Source organism: Chelonia mydas, chromosome 8, assembly GCF_015237465.2.
Source record: "Chelonia mydas isolate rCheMyd1 chromosome 8, rCheMyd1.pri.v2, whole genome shotgun sequence".
NCBI lineage: Eukaryota > Metazoa > Chordata > Testudines > Cheloniidae > Chelonia > Chelonia mydas.
The window spans coordinates 28,832,172-28,853,907 of record NC_057854.1 but is presented as its reverse complement, the minus strand read 5'-3'; the positions used below and the strand labels follow the sequence as shown (position 1 = coordinate 28,853,907).

The 21,736-nt window shown below is 43.1% G+C and overlaps 1 protein-coding gene across 9 annotated transcripts in view; it reads left to right on the top strand.

The window, feature by feature from the left end:
• LOC102929426 (rho GTPase-activating protein 7) overlaps window positions 1–21,736 on the top strand; it is a 193,028-nt gene that overhangs the window by 164,710 nt on the left and 6,582 nt on the right. For 8 of the 9 annotated variants that reach the window (XM_007071452.4, XM_043521041.1, XM_043521043.1 and 5 more), the window contains 10 exons: window positions 1,647–1,728; window positions 2,623–2,686; window positions 6,988–8,372; window positions 8,814–8,984; window positions 9,764–9,923; window positions 11,751–11,949; window positions 13,397–13,613; window positions 16,140–16,254; window positions 19,810–20,022; window positions 20,529–20,746. In XM_007071452.4, coding sequence (XP_007071514.2) covers window positions 1,647–1,728; window positions 2,623–2,686; window positions 6,988–8,372; window positions 8,814–8,984; window positions 9,764–9,923; window positions 11,751–11,949; window positions 13,397–13,613; window positions 16,140–16,254; window positions 19,810–20,022; window positions 20,529–20,746 — 2,824 coding nt within the window. The remainder of the gene's footprint in view (window positions 1–1,646; window positions 1,729–2,622; window positions 2,687–6,987; window positions 8,373–8,813; window positions 8,985–9,763; window positions 9,924–11,750; window positions 11,950–13,396; window positions 13,614–16,139; window positions 16,255–19,809; window positions 20,023–20,528; window positions 20,747–21,736) is intronic. The other variant, XM_043521042.1, reaches the window with a different exon arrangement.

The following is a 21,736-nucleotide window of genomic DNA, read 5'->3' as shown; positions in this document are numbered from 1 at the left end:
GGATGGAATGCAGTGTTCTGACTTCACTTGATATTTAAATGTCAGTAAGATCTAGAAAAGAGTCCAAGAAAAACAGTGCCAGTAGAACTAGTAGCCTCCTTGATCTGGGAGGGTATATCTCAAAATCTGGGCTGTCAAACTTTAGTCATACTTTTAAACTGGAGAACTGCTTTACTCAAGTGTGGCATGTTTTGTTGATCTCATTAAAGTTTAAGCAGAGTGTCTAGGCTGTGTGTAGTGAGCAAGTCCTTCCTATAGGCAAGGTTTTTGTAAGAAATTCCAGTTTTATAAACATATGTAGGCAGTATTGCCATCACATAACTTTATCGTGACTCTAGTGATTTTGGTGGTTTTTGACAAAGAATTTAGACTATACTTGCCATCACATTTCAGTTTAAGTTAAATAAAACTAAGAACCTTGGTTTTGATGCAACATAATAGCCTAGTCTTGTAAACACCGGGGCCCTAGTCCAGCAAACACTTATGCATGTGAGCAGACCTGTCCCTTGGGTACGTTGAATCGGGGCGACTGCCCAGGCCCCACGCTGTGGGGGCCCCCACCCTTTGATAAAATCGTGAGGAGGTGAGCTGGGCAGGCGAGTGGGGTGAGGAGGCGAGCGGCAGGCGGGCGGAGGGGCAAGAAGGAGCTGCCCTACCAGAACCTCCCCCTCTCCCGAGCGCCTCCTGCCTGCTGGCGGGCCCCCCAGTCAGTGCCTCCCCCTCCCTCTCAGTGCCTACCGCCTGCCGTGGATCAGAAGTTTCGCGGCATCAGGAGGTTTGGGGGGGTGGGAGGGGAGAGGAGTGAGAGTGCAGCGCGGTGGGGTGGGGGTGGAAAGAAGCAGGGTGGGGGCTTGGGAAGGGGTGGAGTGGGGGCAGAGCCTGGGGGGAGCACCCCCTCCCAGCAGATTGGAAACTCGGCGCCTATGTCTCGCGTACTACCCCCCCCCCCCCACCCTACTCCCTGGATAGCTCTGCATGCGAGTAATCCCATTGAGGGCATGTGCGTAAAATTACTCGTATGTAATTACTTGGAGATTGGGCCCTTAGTTATTTGCATGTCAATTGCATGTGTGTATATTTATATTTAGTTTTATCTAGCTTAAACTGAAATGTGATGGCAAGTACTGTTTAACTTCTTTGCAGATGTTCATATTATGATCCTTGTGAAGAGACTATAAGTAGGGTTGGCAGAATTTGATTTTTTTTTTTTCATTTTTTAAAAAATAATTTCAACAGATATCAGTGTTTATAAGCTTTTTTTTCAAGTTTTCTTTTTTTTTTTTAATTTTCACAGTTGCGGGAAATTATTGGGGGAGGTCATGCAGTGGAAGGGTCAGACAATTATTTAATGACTGTTGAAATTAATGAGTTGTTGAGAAGAAAAAAGTTAAAGCTTATAACCATTAAAACACAAATTGTCTACATATTTCACATATCAAAATATGCCAAGTAAATAGCCTTAAATCAAAGTCTTAAGTTCTCAAGCACCATTTTTCTTTCTTTGCCTAACCTGTAAATCTTGTTTAATATTGATGGATATATTTTTTCATTGTTTTCTGTGTGTATGATGAAACTGATGTTTAACAATCTTTATTGATAAAAATCTAAACCCTCCAAGCTTAATTATAAATATTTTATATTCACAGACATGCAGTTTCCTATCGACATCAAAACTGTGAGGAAAGATCATGAATTTTTAGATCGAGATGCTATTGATTCTCTGTACAGGTAAATATTATTAGTTTGAGTTTTCCCCCAGCCCAGCACACATGAAAATTATGCTTATAGTGTTTAGCATTTAACATACTCTTTCTGAGGGTATGTTTTTTTCTTTGTTTAACAGATGACTTGTCTGACATCCCAATTCAAGAAAGCTCTTAAGCACATGCTTAAGTCCCATTGAAACCAATGGCCTTACATACTTAAAAGTGAAGTAGGTGCTTAAGTGCTTGCCTGAATGAGTTTCTCTATAGCAAAACTATTTTCTCTGTGTACAGAGTGAGATGGAATATTATTCTGGCTCTCCTTAATCCATTCACCATCAGAATCACATTAGAATAATGGCACTTTTTTTTTATTTACTGGAACTACATCTCAGCATTTCACGTTGATGTCAAAGCGATTACTCATGTGCTTAAGTGCTTTGCTGGTTTGGGGCCTTATTGATCCTGCAGTACCACCAAATGATTTAAAAAAAAAAAAAAAACCCTACGAAAGTCCTAATGATCTACCTTAGTCCCACTGGTTTATTTCTTATGTTTTAAGACATTAATATGACCAAGATTTTTTTCTTTGCCAAGTCTTACATTGATGTAGCATCCTTCACAATCACCAAAGCTTTCTTAAGCTTTTATTAATGAAATAACATTCTGATTGGTTATAGTCCTCTCTTCGGACTCGGCGAGGGGAGAACTCTAGCTGTAGACAACATCATGTAACTGCAGAACTGGGTTGGTGGTTTGGGGACATTTCAGGAACCCACAGCAGAAAGTCAGTTATTACTGGCAGAAGTTCAGACTGTGTTTTTAAGAGTTCAAGAGCAGTTATGAGAGAGTCTGTCTGCTTTTATTTAAGAAAATAATTTGGGTTAAAATCTTCAGTCCTTTTTTTCCTTTCCCCTAGACGGTTAAATACACTGAACAAGTGTGCAGCAATGAAAGTGGAAATAAGTCGTCAGAGAAAACGGGTATGTCTTTAAATTTTGGTTGTCATTTTGGTTAAACATAAAAAAATTACTCGACGGTATTTAAAACAAACCATGTAAAGTGGCAGGCATGTTTTGAAGAAGATCCATTAAGGATTAGCAATTGTTTACCTTTCTGTTGTCTTAATTTGAGTTGTCAATGAGCAAACCTGTCCTGCAAAACACATGCATTTTCAATTGAAAAAAATTAAAGGTAGGAATCTAATTAAAAATTTTATCAGTTTTCATTTTGTAACTTAGCCAAATAGAGCATTTTAAAAAAAATAGCATAATTTGGTACATATGACATTGCCTGGCAAGATGAAAGTTTTTACTCAGAGATTTTTAATGCTTATGAGTTGACAAATGGACTGCACAGAGGCCCTGACACAACATGTGCTTAAGTGCTGCCCTGATTAGGGAGACTCTTCTGAATCAGGGCCTGAAAATCTATGTTCAGAGGAGGGCTCTGTGCAAGCTTCCTAGCCACTGTATCTCAACTGATCTATAGGTGAGGTTTTGCAGTGTGGTTGTAGTTGTATTGGTCCCAGGATATTAGAGAGACAAGGTCGGTGAGAACAACAAGCTGTTGAGCTTACACAAGGCTCTTATTCAGGCCTGAACTTCCTCTTCTGGACTTCAAACAATCCCCTAACCTCTCCAAACTCATTATCAGAAGCAAGCTCCCCCTAGACCAGGACACACCAACTCAAAGTGGCAACAGACCCTGCCAGAACAACAGATGCAAAGCCTGTCGAAATATCTCCATCGCTATGATGATCAACACCGCACACAACACACCTTTCAAGATCCACGGGTCTTAAAACAACATGGTGGTGTACATAGGCGCCGACTTCTCCTGGCGCCGGAGGGTGCTTGACCCCTCTCTGCCCCTGGCCCCGCTCTGACTCCACCCCTCCCTGCCCCTTTCCAACCCCTTCCCCAAATCCCTGCCTCTTCCCCGCCTCCTCCCCTGAGCACACCGCGTTCCTGCTCCTCCTCCTCCCTCCCTCCTGGAGCTTGTTATGCCACGAAACAGCTGTTTTGCGATGGCAAGTGCTGGGAGGCAGGTGGAGAAGCGGGGACGCGCTGCACTCAGGGGAGGAGGCGTAGGGGAGGGGTGGGGGGACAGGGAGGGGAGCTTGGTTGCCGGTGGGTGCAGAGCACCCACCAATTTTTCCCCAGAGGTGCTCCAGCCCTGGAGCACCCACGACGTCGGCACCAATGGTGGTGTACCTCATCCAGTACGCTAAATGGCCCAATAACGACTATGTGGGTGAAATGAGACAATCACTATGCTCTTGAATTAATTCACACAGAAACATGATAAAAGACACAAACACCAGATCACCTGTGAGTGAATACTTTTCACAAAGCGATCACTCTGTCTGACCTCTGTCCTCATTCTCAAAGAAAATCTGCATAACGTTTTTGAAAGATGAGCCTGGGAGCTTAAATTCATAACTTGGCTAGACACTAAAAATCATGGACTTAAATAGAGACACTGGATTTGTGGCTTATTACAACCGTCTGTAACCTACTAAACTACGTAGGCCCCCTTCTCGGTGACTGGAGAGGTGTTAATGAGCCATTTCACTTTGAGTGGTCCCTTGAAATGTGTTAACTACTTATGCTAAATAATCTGTTCCACCTTGTATTTAGCTGTGACACTGAATGCATTTCCCAGACCTGAAGAAGAGCTCTGTGTAAGGCTATGTCTACACTACACAGCTTTTAGTGACATGGCTGTGTCGCCACAACCGTGCCGCTAAAAGTCATGCAGTGTAGATGCTGTTTCTCGGCTCTCATGCTGACAAAAAAACTTCTACCCCCAACGAGCAGCATTTGTGTTGTCGGCAGGAGAGCCGAGAAAAAGCATTTTAGCGGCAGGAGAGCGCTCCTGCCTACAACGCAATGTTCACACTGGTGCTTGTTGTGGCAAACTTTTTGTCTTTTGGAGGTAAAGGGGTTTAAACACCTCTGAAAGACCAAAAGTGTAGGCACAGCCTAAGCTGAAAAGCCTACATCTCTCACCAGTAGAAGTTGGTCCAATAAATGATATTTCCTAACCCACCTTCTTATCTCTTCAAGTGAGAGGGTAGTTCATTCTCCATGGGCTTGTCCACACTAGGGACAAGCCTAGGATTCCCTTGACTAGCTAACATGGGTTAAAATGACAGTTTTGCCGTTCTGCACTAGGATTTTAAAGAGAGCTAACTATCATGTTGTTTTAAAAAACTCATACCATTTTCCACAGCACGGACAAACCCTTTGAGACTGCCAATGTGGGTGCCCATTATGAGAATGGGATTTTGATTATGGAAGGTTTTGCTTCTCTTATGCTATTAGGTGAAAAGTTCGTTATATCGCTGTCAGTCACTTGAACCCACGCACACTTGTTTTATTGCACTCAGTGTGCTCTTCCTTTGATCTGGATACATTTTTAACTTGTTTGTTGGCTACTGACACTGTCTTTTGTTTTCAGACAAATGAGTGGCTGGAGAGAATTAAAGACTGGGCACTGCGGATGTATTTTTCCAAAGCACTTAAGAGCACAAAGCCCCTGGACAGTCAATGGGACTAGTGTGCCTAAGTCATTTAACTATAGGGTTGCCAACTTCCTACTCTCACAAAACTGAACACCCTTGCCCCTCCCCCTGGCCCTTCTCCGAGGCCTCACCCCCTGCTCACTCCATCCCCCCTTCCCTCTGTTGCTTACTCTCCTCACCTTCATGCACTTGCTAATTTTCACTGGGCTGGCTCAAGGGGTGGGAGTGAGGGCTCCAGCTGGGGGTGTGGGAACTGGGGTGGGGTCAGAAATGAGGAGTTCAGAATGTGGGAGGAGGCTCCAGCGTGAGGCAGTTGGTTGGGATGCAGGAAAGGGTGACGGCTCCGGCTGGGGGTGGGGCCAGGGATGAGGGGGCTCCGAGCTGGGGGGTGGTGCCGAGGTGTTCGAAGTATGGGAGGGGGCTCTGGGATGAGGCAGGGGGTTGGGATGCAGGAAGGTGCTCCAGGCTGGGACCAAGAGGTTTGGAGGGTGGGAGGGGGATCAGGGCTGGGGTAGGGGGTCTGGGTGCAGGCTCTGGGCAGCGCTTACCTCAAGCAGCTCCTGGAAGCAGCGACATGTGTCTCTCTCCTCCCCCCCGCCTCCAGCTTCTGTGTGGAGGTGTGGCCAGGCAGTTCTGCGCACTGCCCCGTCCGCAAGCACTGCCCCTACAACTTCCATTGGCTGTGGTTCCCGGCCAATGGGAGCTGCAGGGATGGTGCTCAGGGCGGGGACAGTGTGCGGAGCCCCCTTGCTGCCCCTACGCATAGGAGCCGGAAGGGGGACATGCCGGCCGCTTCCCAGGAGCTGCACAGTGCGAAGGCTAGCAGGGAGCCTGCCAGCCCTGCTGCGCGGCACCGCCAACCAGACAGTCAACGGCCTGGTCAGCGGTGCTGACTGGAGCTGCCAGGATCCCTTTTCAACAGGGTGTTCTGGTCGAAAACCAGTCACCCTACTTAGCTACTTCCAGAAATCCCACCCTGTGCCTCCCTGAAAGTATTCAATATCTCTTTTAGAGCTAGTTGGAACACTTTGGACTAAATGAAATTTCATCAAAATATGCTATTTTGTTGAAGCCAATATATTTTGTGGAAACAAATCTCTTTTTTGAGAAAGTTTTTGGGGATAGGAGAGACAGCCAGATTTTCTCTCTCACTCTAGCCTGGTGGCTATGGTGCTGGCCTGGGATATGAGAGATCCACGTTCGAGTCCCTTCTCTTTCTGATTCAGGGACTTGAACCTGGGTCTCCTGCATCCTAAGCCTGTGCTCTAACCACCACCTTGGAGACACAGACACACCCCTCCCCTGCATGCACCTGCCCACCCAGCCACCCCCTTCCCTAATAGAAAAGTTCAGGTTTTCATCTGAAAAAACAGACAATTCAACACAATTTCACTTTCATTAAAATGTTCCAGGGGTTTTGGCTTTGTTCCGATGTTGAAAGAAACTAGATTTTGAAACCAAACTTTGAAAGTTGCCATGAAACAGAATTGTCATTATCCAGTCAGTTCTGTTCTCTTTTAATAAAGCTACCAGCATGCTTAAGTGCTGTCTGTCCCCAAACCCTCTCAATTAGCAAAACAATGCTCATCCTGAAGTGCTTTAGGCTGAATGTTGTTACAATGTAGAAATCTAAATTTAAAAGTACTGCAGTGACTCAAATAAGCATAAAAAGTTAAACCTCCTTTTTCATTGCATCTTAGATATTTTAAAACTTGCTGGACTTTACCCCTTGAACTGTACTTTCTTTACTTTAAGAGTGATGAATCCGAAGATGATGAACCTTGTGCAATAAGTAACAAATGGGCTTATGAGAGGTGCAGTCAGAGATGGTCTCGCCTGGAGAGCATAGAAGGTTTCCCTGAAAAAGGGTCAAGTGCATCAGTCCCAGACAGTCCAAGACTTAAGAGCACTGGTAGTGAGGAGATATCCTTTTCAGACCAAGGAGAGAAGCATGATGTGTCTTCAATTCACAGTACTAGCAGTGGGGACAGTGACATTATCAGCTTCCCTAAGACTTTTGAGGATGTTGAGACCAGCACTAGTTCCTCAAGGTGTTCCTCAAGTAAACTGGCCTCTCCTGACTCTACTTTTAGTTGTTCTCCTTCCCCTAGTGAGTTCTTAAACATCATCAGCGAGGAGAAGCTTTTGGATAAACCACCACCAAAAAAGGAGAAGAGCTTTCTAAAGAAAATGGAGAAACTGCGCATAAGGAGTTCCAGTGTAAAGAGAGCTGCTCAGTCAAAGGCCAAACCCATTATTGGTGAACCTGTTCTTCAGGAGGGACTGAATGAAGAGAAGCTGAAGAACCTTAATTGTGTAGATATTAGTGACCTATCTGACAGCCAGATGAAAAAAAATTCTTCCTATTCTCCCCACACTTGCAGCAGCAGCAGCCAGTCTGAAACCAGCAGCACAGTGAGCACTCCGAGTCCTGTTATCAAAGTCAGGAGTTATGCTAAACGGGGAGGCGTGTATGCAGAGGACTCAGACTCCAGCAAGCTCTCTCTGTGGAATGATGTATCTGAGCAAAACTTCAAAAATGAAATCAATTTGCATGCAAACCAAATGTTTCATGTACCACAAGGGCATAAGCCTGGGACTTTCCCCAAAGCACTTACAAACAGTTTCTTATCTCCAACAGACAACACTTCTGTGAACTGGAGAACTGGAAGCTTTCATGGATGCAGGCGGAACAGAATTAGAACTAGTTCTAAGGAGTCTGAGACCCCTCTGAGTCCTCTGTCGTTTATAGATAACAGGCTGAGTATCTATGACAATGTGCCCAGCATTCCTGTTCATCTTAATAACATGGAGATGCCGGAAGTTAGTGACGACGATGTTTTTTCAGAACTAGACAATGTTATGGAACATGTCAATGGGCTCAGAAAATTAGTCAATCAGTGGACTGAGAAGTTCTCAGATGATGGAGACTCTGATTTTGCGAACGACTCAACTTCTCCGTGTCCATCTTCCCCGAAAGAAATCCACCTTGAGATAAAAAAGCATTCAGAAGAGAAACTGGCAGATCTACCAGCTGCTGATGGAAAACAGAACTTCAAGCATGGCAATGAGCTTGATTCTCCAGAACTGGCATACATAACAGATTCAGAGATGGGATCATCATTATCACATTCCAACAGGTCAGCTTCATTTTTCTTTATAACCTTCCCCTCCTCCTCCTACCCTACCTCCAAGAACTTCCCCTCAGTCCAAAACCCAATCACCTTCTCAAAACAATGAGAAATGTAAATCCATTTCAACTAGACAAAAACCGGAACCAACCAGATCCAAGCATTAGGTGCTGTGGTATCACAGTGATGGTCACATGAACACTGAGAGAGATCCAGATCCAAACTTTGTGGCTCATTCCTCTCTGTCATTTGAACCGTTCACATTGGTGCAGTACCTCATAGCCTAGACCTTTTATGTAAAATGCAATCAAAATCTGCTTGGAAACAGGTCACTTTTGATGTGATTGATTGATAGGACAAAATGTTCCATAGGTGTTCCATTGCTTTAGGCAGAGACTTGACATGAGCAATAAGAACATTCCTTTAACCTAAATAATGTTTACTCCTTAGACATGAGAGGCGACACTGGTCTACAGAGGAGACAGTAAACTTGGAAAGCCTTTCTGTACAAATAGATAACCAGTCAGCAGCCCACCTAAACCGAATACAGAAACTTGCTTTGTTGAAACTCACTGCTTTAATGGACAAATACTCTCCTTCCAGTAAACAGGGCTGGAACTGGTAAGTTGTTGTGTTAACATATTCTACTTCAGGAAAGATGACAGTTGGCAAAAGCAGGTGGATACCTTACCCTGCTCTGAACTGAGTATGCGCATCTGGAGTGAAATCCTGATCCCACTCTCTCAATGGGAGTTTTGCTACTGATTTCAGTGGGGCCAGGATTTCACCCGGACTGTACCCTTTCCTGCAGTTTGGCATTATTGATAACTTAAATAACAGTCCAAGCTTTCTTCCAAAGGTTGCCCGTTCATAGGGCTTTTCTCTGAAACAACTTCTCTGAGACAAAGGGAATTAGGGTCTGGGACAGAGACCCTCTCCAACTCCTTCTTTCCTGGTTGTAGCTTAAATAAATTCACCTGCCATTGTGATCGGCAATAACAATTCTGCATCTTTATGAAGGGTTCTAACACCTGAATGTAGGGACACACCAGAGGAACCTGCCTCTCTCCCATAAGGATGGGAGCGTATTCTGCAAGAGTTTCAGCTTGAAATGAGGATTTCTTTATGGGAGCTGCACCCTGCTAATTTAAGGGACTTCTGACACACAGCCTAGGCTGTCGCTGTATTTTTAAGTGTTGATTTCTTTGTGCTGCCATGAGTGTAATAAGGCTGCAGCATTTGGGGAAGGAACAGAGGTGGCACACACCTTCCTAAATGTGCATAGCACAAAGAGAGGGTTTTTTTGGAGGGGGGAGGGGAGATTCCCAGTGCCCCCTGCTCTAAACTGCCTGAATTGGAAGGGCAGCTAATGGTTCGAATGTATTTATTTTTGTTTTCAGGACTGTTCCAAAGTTCATTAGAAAAATCAAAGCCCCTGACTATAAGGACAAAAATGTATTTGGGGTCCCATTACTGCTAAATGTTCAGCGAACAAGCTATCCGCTTCCAAAGAGCATTATCCAGGCCATGGAGTACTTAAGAAGCCACTTTCTTGACCAGGTATATATATAAAACAAACCTAAGTATGACTTGAGCGACCCTTTATTCCGTGGATGTTTTTAACTTGGAGCCCCTAGAGAGCTGACCGCCAGTTTCTTTTGCTTTGTCAACCCTTTCAAGGACATTCTTTCCTCTCAAAGGCTTCTAACAGTGGTGTCTGAACAGGCGTGAGTGGGCACCCTGCATGGAATAGCGATTATTGTTCTCCTTTTGTGGATACCTTATTTCCACCCCAGTATAAATTTATCTGCCCTTCTTTGTCTATAGCACCTGCAGCTGTTCCGTTCACTTGGCAAATGTGGGTAAACTGCCTTCTTTTAATGGTACTTTAGTGGTAAAAAGCAAAATCTAACACTTGTAGCACCCTTTGTCTCTGCTCTGTACAGTCTGAAAGCATTGCAACATCTGAATTCTCATTTCACATCTCTAAGAATTGGGCTGTATCTTTTCATGGCATATAATAGGGCTGTGATTACATTTATCCGCTGCTCTGAAGATATTTGCAGATTAGTGCCCGCAATTATGAGCCACATGCTATATGCTGCGATACCTCTGTAATACGGATAGGGAAAATTTGTAAAGTTAGAAGTTTTCCATGTCTCTCCAACTGTTTGGATCACAAATCTAGTTAGGGTTCATTAATCTTTTTCTCGTATAACTTAAACCCATGGAGGGTTGTGGGTTTTTTGTTTTCGTTTTTTTTAAAAAAGATTCAGTTCACTTAGAAAACTCATTTTACATGAGTCCTGGATTTGGGATAAAGTCTCTCTTCATTGAAAACTAAACTGGCTGAAGTGGGGAGCTGCTTTGTATGTCATTATGTGCATATTAAAGGAAGATCTGTCAATACAGTGTTTAATTTGCAGAATTGTGTAGACATGTATAACCAAATATTATTATGCAAATGAAAAAATGATCTAAATACATATTATGGTGTTAGTGTACAAATTTATATCTTGCAGTTAAAAATGGAATATATATTCCGTGACAATGTCAAAACATGTCATTTCAATAGTATCACTTTGGTTAATTTGGCTTTGACTTTATATTATGTTAAAACATTAACTTTACTATATATTAAAATATATAACACTAAATACTTAATATTATAAAAGTTGAAACAAAATTAATTGAAATGATATTATTGAAATGACATGTTTTGACATTATCCAAATTGAATTTTTCAGAATTTTTTGTCTCATGGAAAATTTAAAAATTTCCAATTTTCATTCCAAACTGAAATTAACTTATTTGAAATATTGGAATTTTCCACAAAATGGAAATTCTGGTTTTCATCCAACTCTAAATAATAGGCATGTGAAACTTTATGCAGTTGGATATCCAGCTCAGTGCTTAATGCAGTTACCTTGGTATTAATTTAAATTCATACTTCTGTATAAACCCTTTTCTCTTTGATACACAAGACCCAAAGCGCATTCGCAACTTGCAGACCTAGTGTTAACATCTTATCCTGGTGATATAAACTGAGAGAGCCAATACAAATTGATTTAAAAGGAAAAAAAAATCCTACATGAAAAGTCTTCAGTGAGGACTCTCACTCTTGGGTTAACTGATGCACCAGGAGTTCCAGCGTGGTTCAGCTGGAGAATAGGGAATCTCCAAGCTGTTTCTAAAGAGATCAGAGTGCGTTGGTAGTAGCTGACTTTTCAAAGCAATGCCGGGGATATATTTTAATGTACCTGTGAGCAAAATCATGTCCCATGTACAGTGTGTGCATGTACAGCCATCATAAGTACTTCAATGTCAGAGTTAAGGAGAAAAATTGCTTATTCTGACTTAGGTTATGTCTGTCTGTTCTCTTAATAGGTTGGCCTGTTCAGAAAATCAGGCGTTAAATCTAGGATCCTTTCTTTAAGGGAAATGAATGAAAATGACCCAAACAATGTAACTTATGAAGGGCAGTCGGCGTTTGATGTGGCAGATATGGTAAAGCAGTATTTCCGAGATCTTCCTGAGCCTATATTCACTAGCAAGCTTTGTGAATCCTTCCTCCACATCTATCAGTGTACGTAATTTTTTAAATTTTCTGAGTTTCTTGGACATTTAGGCCAAAAGTCACGTCTGATTTTGTGTGGTCCATATTTTGAGAATCCAACATTTATGCTGCTGGGGGCGTGACTTTTCAGAAGTTCTGAGCATCTTTAAGCCCAGTTGAAGTCAATGGGAGCTGCAGGTGCTCAGCACTTCTCAAATAAGATCCAGTGTGTCTCAAGATGGACTTCTAAAATCAATATGAAAATATTGGTCTCAGATTATATGACGAATATAATCTCTTTTCCTCACCCTTGTGTTTTCTCTCTCTCTGTCACACACATTCCCTTTAACAGTACTCTGTGGTTGGTGTTCTGACTTGATTTTTAAATGGTTGTTTCTGTATATTAAATTAGGGCATAATCTGTTACTCTCACTGAGGAGCACCTGATTATGCAAGTAGTCTTGTTCATTTCAATAAGACTGCACCTTGAGATCAGATACTTCTTAGCATGAGTGCAGGTCCTTTGGTATGGCATTTTCACTGGAAATACCAGCTGATTCCTATTTCTTCTGTCAGCCTGTCTACATTGTCTGAAAGAAGAATAAACCATAAGGCAAACTACATCATTTGCAATTGCTTGGAATTAGTTCTGTCTCCAATAGTTTGTTTTAATTGAATTCATTTTTGAGATACAGCGATGCAGCAAGAACTTATTCTGGAGGCATGTGATGTTGGTGCCTCAAGGTTTTTTAATGACAATCTTTTCTGTAACCTGGAAAAGACATTTAAACCTTAAATAAGCACAAGCTTTCTAAAAAGATTAAATCTTGAGTTTTGTTGTATTACATTACTTTACTTTGACACGAGGAACATGTGTCCTGCTGCCTCGAGGCAAAGCCTTGACTACAGGAGTCCTAGTTGCTTGTTATTTCCTGTCTGTAGAATATGGAATAATATCCTAAATCTCTGGGTAAAGATTTTTTTTTAAATTTAAAATAAAGATTTTAATTAAAAAATGCTGTTTTTAAAGTAAACAGTTGTTCCTGTTTAGCCTACCCCAGTGGGCACTCTGCTTCTGGAGTAAGTATGGCTGAACAGGGAGTTATTCAGGAATAACTGTCTTTGAATAACTCCAGGTATAGACAAGCCCTTATTTGGATTTTAAACAGACTTAAGAAACTGAAATAAGGCTATCAGGAAGAGCTTTAAGACCAGCTGAAATAAACCACTTTGTAAACCTCTTGTGGAGGCTTAAACTAACTGGCTTTACTAAACTGGTGCAAATAGGTGTGTCGACACCCGGAATGGTGGCCTTTAGGGTCTTTGCCATCTCTGAGGACTGTCCTATGATCCTGAGCAATGGGAGAACTGATGTATGGAATTGATGCCCTATTTAGGGGATATTGTGTTCCTTCTTTTATTTAATGTTTTATCTTATCAAACTCTCTCATGAGTTTCCTAATTCTTCTATCTTCAGATTTGCCAAAGGATCAACAGTTTCATGCAGTCCAGGCTGCCATTCTTCTGCTCCCAGACGAAAACCGGGAAGCTCTGAAAATCCTTCTCTTCTTTCTCCGAGAAGTAGTTGCTTTTGTTGAGGAAAACCAGATGACTCCGACCAACATTGCAGTCTGTCTCGCGCCATCCTTGTTTCATCTCAATACTTTAAGGCGAGAGAGTTCATCATCATCTAGGTATCGTTGTCGTAACAGCTGAACTGTTAAATGAGAGGTTTCAGAGTAACAGCCGTGTTAGTCTCTATTCACAAAAAGAAAAGGAGGACTTGTGGCACCTTAGAGACTAACCAATTTATTTGAGCATAAGCTTTCGTGAGCTACAGCTGTAGCTCTCGAAAGCTTATGCTCAAATAAATTGGTTAGTCTCTAAGGTGCCACAAGTCCTCCTTTTCTTTTTGTTACATGAGAGTTTTTCTGTGTCATGTTGACTGTATAAATAAAATGAGCCAAAATGTACCTTGCCTGTTAAAAAAAATCTGGAAGTGCTCCAGATTTGTCCCACGTGTGACAGCTCCGTCCTTAGGGGAGATGAGAATACATCACCCTCCTGCTCTTCTGGCTCCCTGTCAAATACGAGATCAATTTTAAGGCCCTGTTCTTCAAAGCCCTAAGTAGTCTGGGCCCTAGTTATCTCAGGAATCCAAACCCGCCTCTCTCTGAGCATCATACGCTAAGACAACTCTCCTCTTTGTGGATGCACAAAGTGTTAGTTAACACGGGCCTCGCATAAGATTCTGAAGGTGGCAAGATCTATCATTTGCATTAGCTTAGCCTGATTCCACTACAAAAAACTCAAAGATTAGGTTTCTCCCAATATCTACACCAAAGGAGTTAGCAAAAAACCCACTCCGTCTGTGCCTTATGAAGAGAGGGGTCAGAATAGTCTTCTTGACAAAGTTTGCTTTTATAATTCTGCTTGCACTCAGGTAACATGCAATAGAGATGGCTGTATTCCACAGAAGTGGGTAGGAGTGGGCTTCCTAACTCCTGTTAGTATTTACATGTAAAAACCCAGCTGCAGATTCAAGCTCCTGCAGCTACTTTCCAGCTCGTAGCTATCTCAGGTACTAATTCTGTTTGGTGATAAGGATGCCAGGGGGACTGAGTGATTTTAATTTTAATAAGCAACAATATCCGATGAAGTGAGCTGTAGCTCACGAAAGCTTATGCTCAAATAAATTTGTTAGTCTCTAAGGTGCCACAAGTACTCCTTTTCTTTTTGCGGATACAGACTAACACGGCTGCTACTCTAAAATATCCTAATTGTGTAACATTTACTGACAGTTTATGCAGTGATGGAGGTTCTTCTAGGTAGAATCAGTACAGTAACCTCTGAGAATGCTCATTCAGGATCTAGTCTAGCCTCAATGCAAGTTCTTGTTTGTTTCCTATACAGTATGGCTGTGCTTGTGGATAAACTTGTTTCGAGGCAGGAAAGGGCTGTTTTCTTTTGACAAAAACATCATGCCCTTGTCAAAGCAGATGCTTCTTCATCTTATGCAATCTAATGATAAGGATATTACGTTCCATTTAGGTGAGGAAGCATATCACATACATGGTATTTGTGCATTTCAGATTTAATGACACTCTCTGAGAAAAGTAAATAGAGATGAAAAATGTGAAGAATTTGCTTTTAAGAAGCACAAAGCATCTCAAGATGCATATCTGCCTGTAAAACAAGTCCTGTGATGCTCAGCTCTTGCTGGGAAGAGCTAACACTGAAGCTGAAACAATGACAGCGCTGCTGATCATAGTCAGAGAAGACGTGAGTGGAGCCAGGAATGTGGCAGAGTGATTGATAGCTTTTCAATTGCAAATCCTGACCAGAATTAAGCAATCTGCAATGTTTGGGAGATTGAGACTCATAGTTTAGTGGTTTGTACCATTTGGATTTACTTTTAACTCTACATTGCAACAGCAAGGAGCCTAAAATCATTTTAGAAACAAGGGTGCTTTGAATCTTAAGTTCAAATAATTAGTTGTTAATATTTCATTTTAGGATTCAGACTTCAAAGGGACATATTCTAAAAGGCTTGGCTCTAAGGAATAGTCAAGGGTCCTTATTGCCTGCACTTTTTAAAAAGTTGTTCAGTAGGAATGTTCCAAGATAAAGCTATTGTGAGTGAGTGTTACTAGTGTCATATAAAGATTATGTCTGGAAAGAGCCTAAAATGCTGGTAACACGAGTTAGCGAAACATAGCAATATGGCAGCACTTCTGTGGATTGTGATGATTTTATAAAAAGTCTTTAGACAGAGTACGTAGGTGGTTGATGTAACTAAACGCTTAACTCATGCCGAACACATCAATGAGAGCTCATTAATTTCTTTGGCTAATCCTGTCTAATTACTGTTCAGTAAAAGATCGTATTACTTGTAAAATTTTGGTAAGCCTCAGTAGCACTAGTGCACCTTGGTATCTCAGCAGTTTGGTTCAAGGCTACCATTTCTATGCAGCTTACTTTTCACGATTACTGTGGCTTTCACAATGTTGTCCATGTGAAAGTGATGACAGAAGACTTTGTCTAGTGAAGCTGTTTGTGTACAGAACTCATTGTAACACAGAAATTCAGACACCAGAGAAAATGAGAAAATTCCCTAGAGCTTCCAGGCTGATGATGATGATGTTTCACCTCTTTTTTTAAATTTTTTTTATTTACTCTGCCGTGCCTTTAAAAAAAATCCTTGTTAACCCTCTCTCTAGGTCCAGCCAGAGGAAGTACAGCCTGGGAAAACCAGACCAGAGAGATTTGAGCGAAAATCTGGCGGCCACCCAAGGCCTGGCCCACATGATAATGGAGTGCAACAGACTCTTCCAGGTATGTCTCTTGCTATAACACCCCCTATGTTACAACGTTACGGAAAGTGTCCATCATGTTCATTAGAAAAGTGAATATGCCAGTAGGATTCTCTAGCCCTGAAGCTTAAACTGGACATGCCTGCAAGTTCTTTGCTGCCTATTGGCAAGAGTAAATGTCCTTCTGTTGTTTCTTGAATACAATTTAAAATAATCCAAACGACCCCTGAAGCAAACCCTGAAGGTTTGTTTTTTTTTTTTTATTGAGGATGATAGTTTCCCTGGGCCAAGTTATGACTCACTATCCTGTTGCTCTTTCTTCTGCTTGCAATTCCTAATGCTTTGGTGTGGTATCTGTGTCCTACTGACCTTAATACAGGGAGCATTCTGTTGCCGAGGTCATTGTATCTGCTGTACGGTACTTAGCAGAATCACATTTTGCCATCCGTTTCCTTCTTCCTGTGATTAAACCCAGTCCTCCGAGGCTCTGGATATATCTGTGTGCTTCGGGGGGTGGGCCCGAGCCACAGAGGTTGAGGTGGGGTTTGGGTTTTGGTTCAGCCCCAGTGTATTGAGAGCTCGGAACCAGGATTCTTTTTAAGACCCAACTCCGAGTTTATTTAAGATGTCCCATTTCTGTGCAGTTGTGTTTTTCAGCTGGCTTGGCTTAGGACAGCGTTTCTAAATGTATTACCAGTTAGAGATAGAAATAACTTGGCAACCTCACCTGGCAATGCTTACCCCACAGGCGTATGCCTCCAGGAATCCTCTATATCCAGCATTTAACTGACTCAGGTAGGGCATCTCTACAACCCTGAGCTGAGTGTAGCCTACGTGCAGGCAGTGAGCAGCCCCTTCTATCTGTGGGATGCAGGGCTCTAATGATAAGCGTGTAACCAAGGGAACTCGCCATCCCAGAGTGATTTAAAACATCCTTCACAAGGGGGAATGTGCACGTTCCCCCTTGCTGGAGCCCTTGGGGAAGGCAGCTAATTGCATACTCTCCTCCCTCATTTTTCCTCTTCCTGTGAAGGCTGCTGTCAGTTGGTTAGCTCCCTCCAGCAAGCTAACTGACCTGCACGTGGGAGTCTGCAGTTACGCTGTTGAGGCAAGAGCTGGATAAGGATCAAGAATCGGTCTGGCATCCAGGCACTTCTGCCACTCCCCTTGGCAGCATTCGCATGTCTGTTAATTGGTGCCAGGCTGTCCCTTCCACCTTGGTGCTGAAATGGCCCGTTGAAAAAACTTCAGCTTCACGGAGGGCCATTGGAGCTTTCCAAAATACCTTCACAGGCAAGGAGGGTGGGATGTTCCAATCCCTCCAGCGTCCTCCCTTGGCTTATTTCAGAGTAACAGCCGTGTTAGTCTGTATTCTCAAAAAGAAAAGGAGTACTTGTGGCACCTTAGAGACTAACCAATTTATTTCATCCGATGAAGTGAGCTGTAGCTCACGAAAGCTTATGCTCAGATAAATTGGTTAGTCTCTAAGGTGCCACAAGTACTCCTTTTCTTCTCCCTTGGCTTAGGCATCCAGGTTCAGTGTTGGCCTGTATTTGAAGGGTGAGCATGGGAAAGAAATGTTGCAGTATGGGGGTGGGGAGGGGGCATAGAAAAGGGATGGGGGGCGGGGGAAGAAGCTGCAAAGAACAGGGTGGAAAAGAAGAGCCATCACCTCCTGCAACAGATTCTGGTGCATAACATGTATAAACGAAAGGAGTAGTGAAAGTTCAGGGTTTTGTTCCCAGCCTTGCCACTGGCTGTGCCACGTAGGGCAAATCACGTGGGCCTGGGCTGGGGTAGCTACAGATGCAAACCCCCAATGTAGATGCACTCCGCCAGTTTCAGAGGGGCCTGGTAAGCCCCTCCCAAGCAAACCCCTTTTTGCAGTGGTGTGGGATGTGCCTGTGACAGATTTGCAGCGGTGTCGCTACCACTGAGGAGCCTATAATTATTGTGTCTGTAACATGGGGATAATAGCTCGCTTGCTGAGAAGCTAGGTCAATTTTGCAAAGCAGCTTGGGAGACTCCATTGGCAGGTGCTAGAGCGGGACACTAATGAAGTGTTGTGGGTTGTTTGCTCTGGAGAAGAGCTCTGTTCTCCCTATGCAAGCATACCCGCAACCCTCTGCACTCTTCCATTAACCATATCACAGCTTCTCCCAGACTGGCCAAACTCTTTCATTGCGGGAGAGGCTTCCTTATCAGAGAAGAATTCTCAGCCCATTAAGTCTGTCTCTCGTGGTGATGGAATTGGCTGTACTTTTTAATGAGACCTTGGGGTACTCTTTCACTCTCTTTTTGTGAAAAGAAAAGGAGTACTTGTGACACTTTAGAGACTAACATTTATTTGAGCATCAGCTTTCCACTGCATGCATCCGATGAAGTGAGCTGTAGCTCACGAAAGCTTATGCTCAAATAAATTTGTTAGTCTCTAAGGTGCCACAAGTCCTCCTGTTCTTTTTGCGGATACGGACTAACCCGGCTCCTACTCTGAAAACTCTCTTTTGTGTATACTCTCCCTAGTAGGTTTCAGAGTAGCAGCCGTGTTAGTCTGTATCTGCAGAAAGAAAATGAGTACTTGTGGCACCTTAGAGACTAGGTGCCACAGGTACTCCTTTTCTTTCTCCCTAGTAGGCAGGCCTGTCCTCCTTCCTATGCAGCCAATGGCCCCACAATAATCAGTAAACAGCCTGGGCCAGCATAGTATAAAAGATGTAAGCAGTTCCCCAGGCATGCTCTGTAATATCAGGCAAGTTGTGTACATGCAAAGGAGATAGTGTATCTCATCTCCGATCAGTCATCTCTACCTTGTTGTCAGTAAGCCAGGAACTGCTGCTGAGAAATGGAAATTCCTGTCTGAACCTTACTCTGTCTCTTGGTATGAGCCAGAAAATGCTGTAACCTCCCTACCTGGAACATTTGAGGCTGTGGCTTTCATCTGAAATTGATCTAGATAGCCTAACCCACGGAAGAGCAAGCCGTGCTCCTTTACCTCTGTTTCTGTCTCTGCAGAATTAATATAAATTCTTCCTAGAGGTGTTGGGATTTAATAAGCGTAGTTTTTAAACACATTTATAGACAGAATACACTTTTAATGGGACTTAAAGTCATTTGATTTCCTGAGATAAAACAGTATAGTTAAAGCCTCAACACAGATGGGTGTGAAGCAACTAGCCCCACATTGCACACTGAAGTGGTGAAAGAGCCAGGGGTTTAATGTAGGAATCCCACTACAGTGCTCCAACTCTGAGAGAGGAGGTCATTCCTTAAACTAGCTTTCCTATTGCTCAGGGCGGTGGTTTTTATTTTCACATCTAGTGCTATAAAATGTGTTGGGCTGCTCCTGATTGCTGATCATTCATTCACAGTCTCGCCGCATTAGCAAGTCCAGCTCTTTCAAGGAACGGTTTAGAATATTCATTGGCACTTGCTTTTGCGCTTGTAACTTTTACATAAAGAGTCTCCAGCAGTGAGTTCACATTCACTTAAGGATCATTATCCTAGTAGATTTTCCTCCCAGTGTAAGAATAAATGTAATGGAACTGTGCTTAGAATCCAACATCCCCTCCCCTTGCAGATGCCCGACTATTGCCTGGATCAGTGTTGTGATGACTTATATGAACAGAATGGCTTGAGTGAAAGGGCTTCTAATCAGACCGCCTCAATGAGGCACTCCATGCTGATTTCCCTTGAGAACTCCATGCAGGACTTGCTGCGAGATGCCAAGGAAAAGTTCAAGAGCTGGGTTACTTGTTCAAACTTGGAACGTGTGGAATTGGCAAATAAAAAGGTAAATCTGATGCTGGGGTGTTAGCAAAGGTGGAAGTTAATAATTATGCACCTTTCTGAGCTTGTGGGTGTGCTGAAACTAGCTGTGTTTCTGCCTAACATCCATTCAGCAACTGCCCCAGAGCCCTTTCGAGCTAACGGCAACTCCCTGGTGCCTTTTATTTGTAGTCTAGTATTAATCAAAGTTGAGTTGCCCATTTGTGACTTGCACGCCCTTCATCTATGGCACACCCTTATCTGGGCAAGATATCCATCTTGTAGGAGAAAGTTAAGGGAGGGCCTTCATTGTAGATACCAGAAACATGAGTACTCATAATCCATGCTGACTGGGCAGTTTATTCATATTATAAAGCCCCCTTTACTACACTTTGGCTCCTAGAACCATTCTTCTATAACACACACCTTGTTGAAAGGCTGTGTAGGTTTCTGCTGGAGGGAGGGAGTGGTGGAACGGATCACTAAATCTACTCCTAGTAGACTACTAGTGTCCATTAATTGTCTTCTAAGGTGGAAGATAACTACCATGTCCGCTTATGGAAGGCATCCACTGAAATCGATGCCACTTCTAAAGTAATCCTCCAACGCATACTGACAGAGCAGCATCTGTGGGACCCAAGTCTGCAGCAGGCTAAAATCCTAGAGACCTGGGATGATGAAACAGATGTTTATCACTATACAAGAGAAAGCATGTCACCCCTCCTGCCACGGGAGTATGTGGTTTTGAGGTAAGGAACTGATTTGACTTTTCTCGTTGGTTTCCCAAACACAATTTATAGCCCAACTTTGGTGCGTGTTGCTTCCCAGCATTTGATGCTGGGTTGTTGCAGTTCCACGTCAATCAATAAGGGGTGCGGTTCCCTGTGGTTTCAGGATAACTACTGAGTAACTAACCACCCATCTGATTGTACATTATTGTGATACAGTGTATACTGCAGTAATGCCTAGAGCCCTCATTTGCCAGGCAAATGTGCCACATATAACAATAACAGTCTTCCCCAAAGAGCTTACAGACTCAGTAAGAGGCTTACACTGATGAGATTCAGAAATTGTTGCCACATTCCTGCCTCTTTTCTTCTAAAAATTACAGCACAACTGCAAACGTTTGTTGTCGTAGCTGTATTATCCCCCAGTGCGAGAAACCTTGGTTTGCGTCTGGGAAAAATGTAAATTCTAGCCCGGTATGACAATGAATAGATCCTATTCTATCACTCTTTCTTCCTAAGAAGGTATAGGCAGGAGACTTGGATTGATTGAGATCTGCTCAGGTGATTTAGGCCCCTGGATCTACTTGAGCAGATCGTTGTGCTCATGTGCAGTGTGGTTTCATGTGGGTGCAGGACTCTGGTTATCAGTGCAACTGCTCCGCTGTAACACTTACTGAAGATGCTACCTACGCCGACATGATCGCTTTTCCTGTGGGCGTACGTTATCCACCTCCCAGAGAGGCGGTAGTTATGTTGACAGGAGCCCTCCCATTGACATAGCGCTGTCTATACGGGGGGTAGGTCAGTTATAACTATGTAACTCAGGGGTATGGATTTTCCACACCCTTGAGCAATATATTGACATAAGTGTGTAGTGTAGATTAGGACTTAGTTAGCTCCTCTGTATGTCTCTTCTCTATGGATTGTAAGCTGTTTGGGCAGGGACTGTCTTTATTATGCATTTGAACAGTGCCTAGGACAAAGGAACCCTCATCCATGACCTGTAGGTGC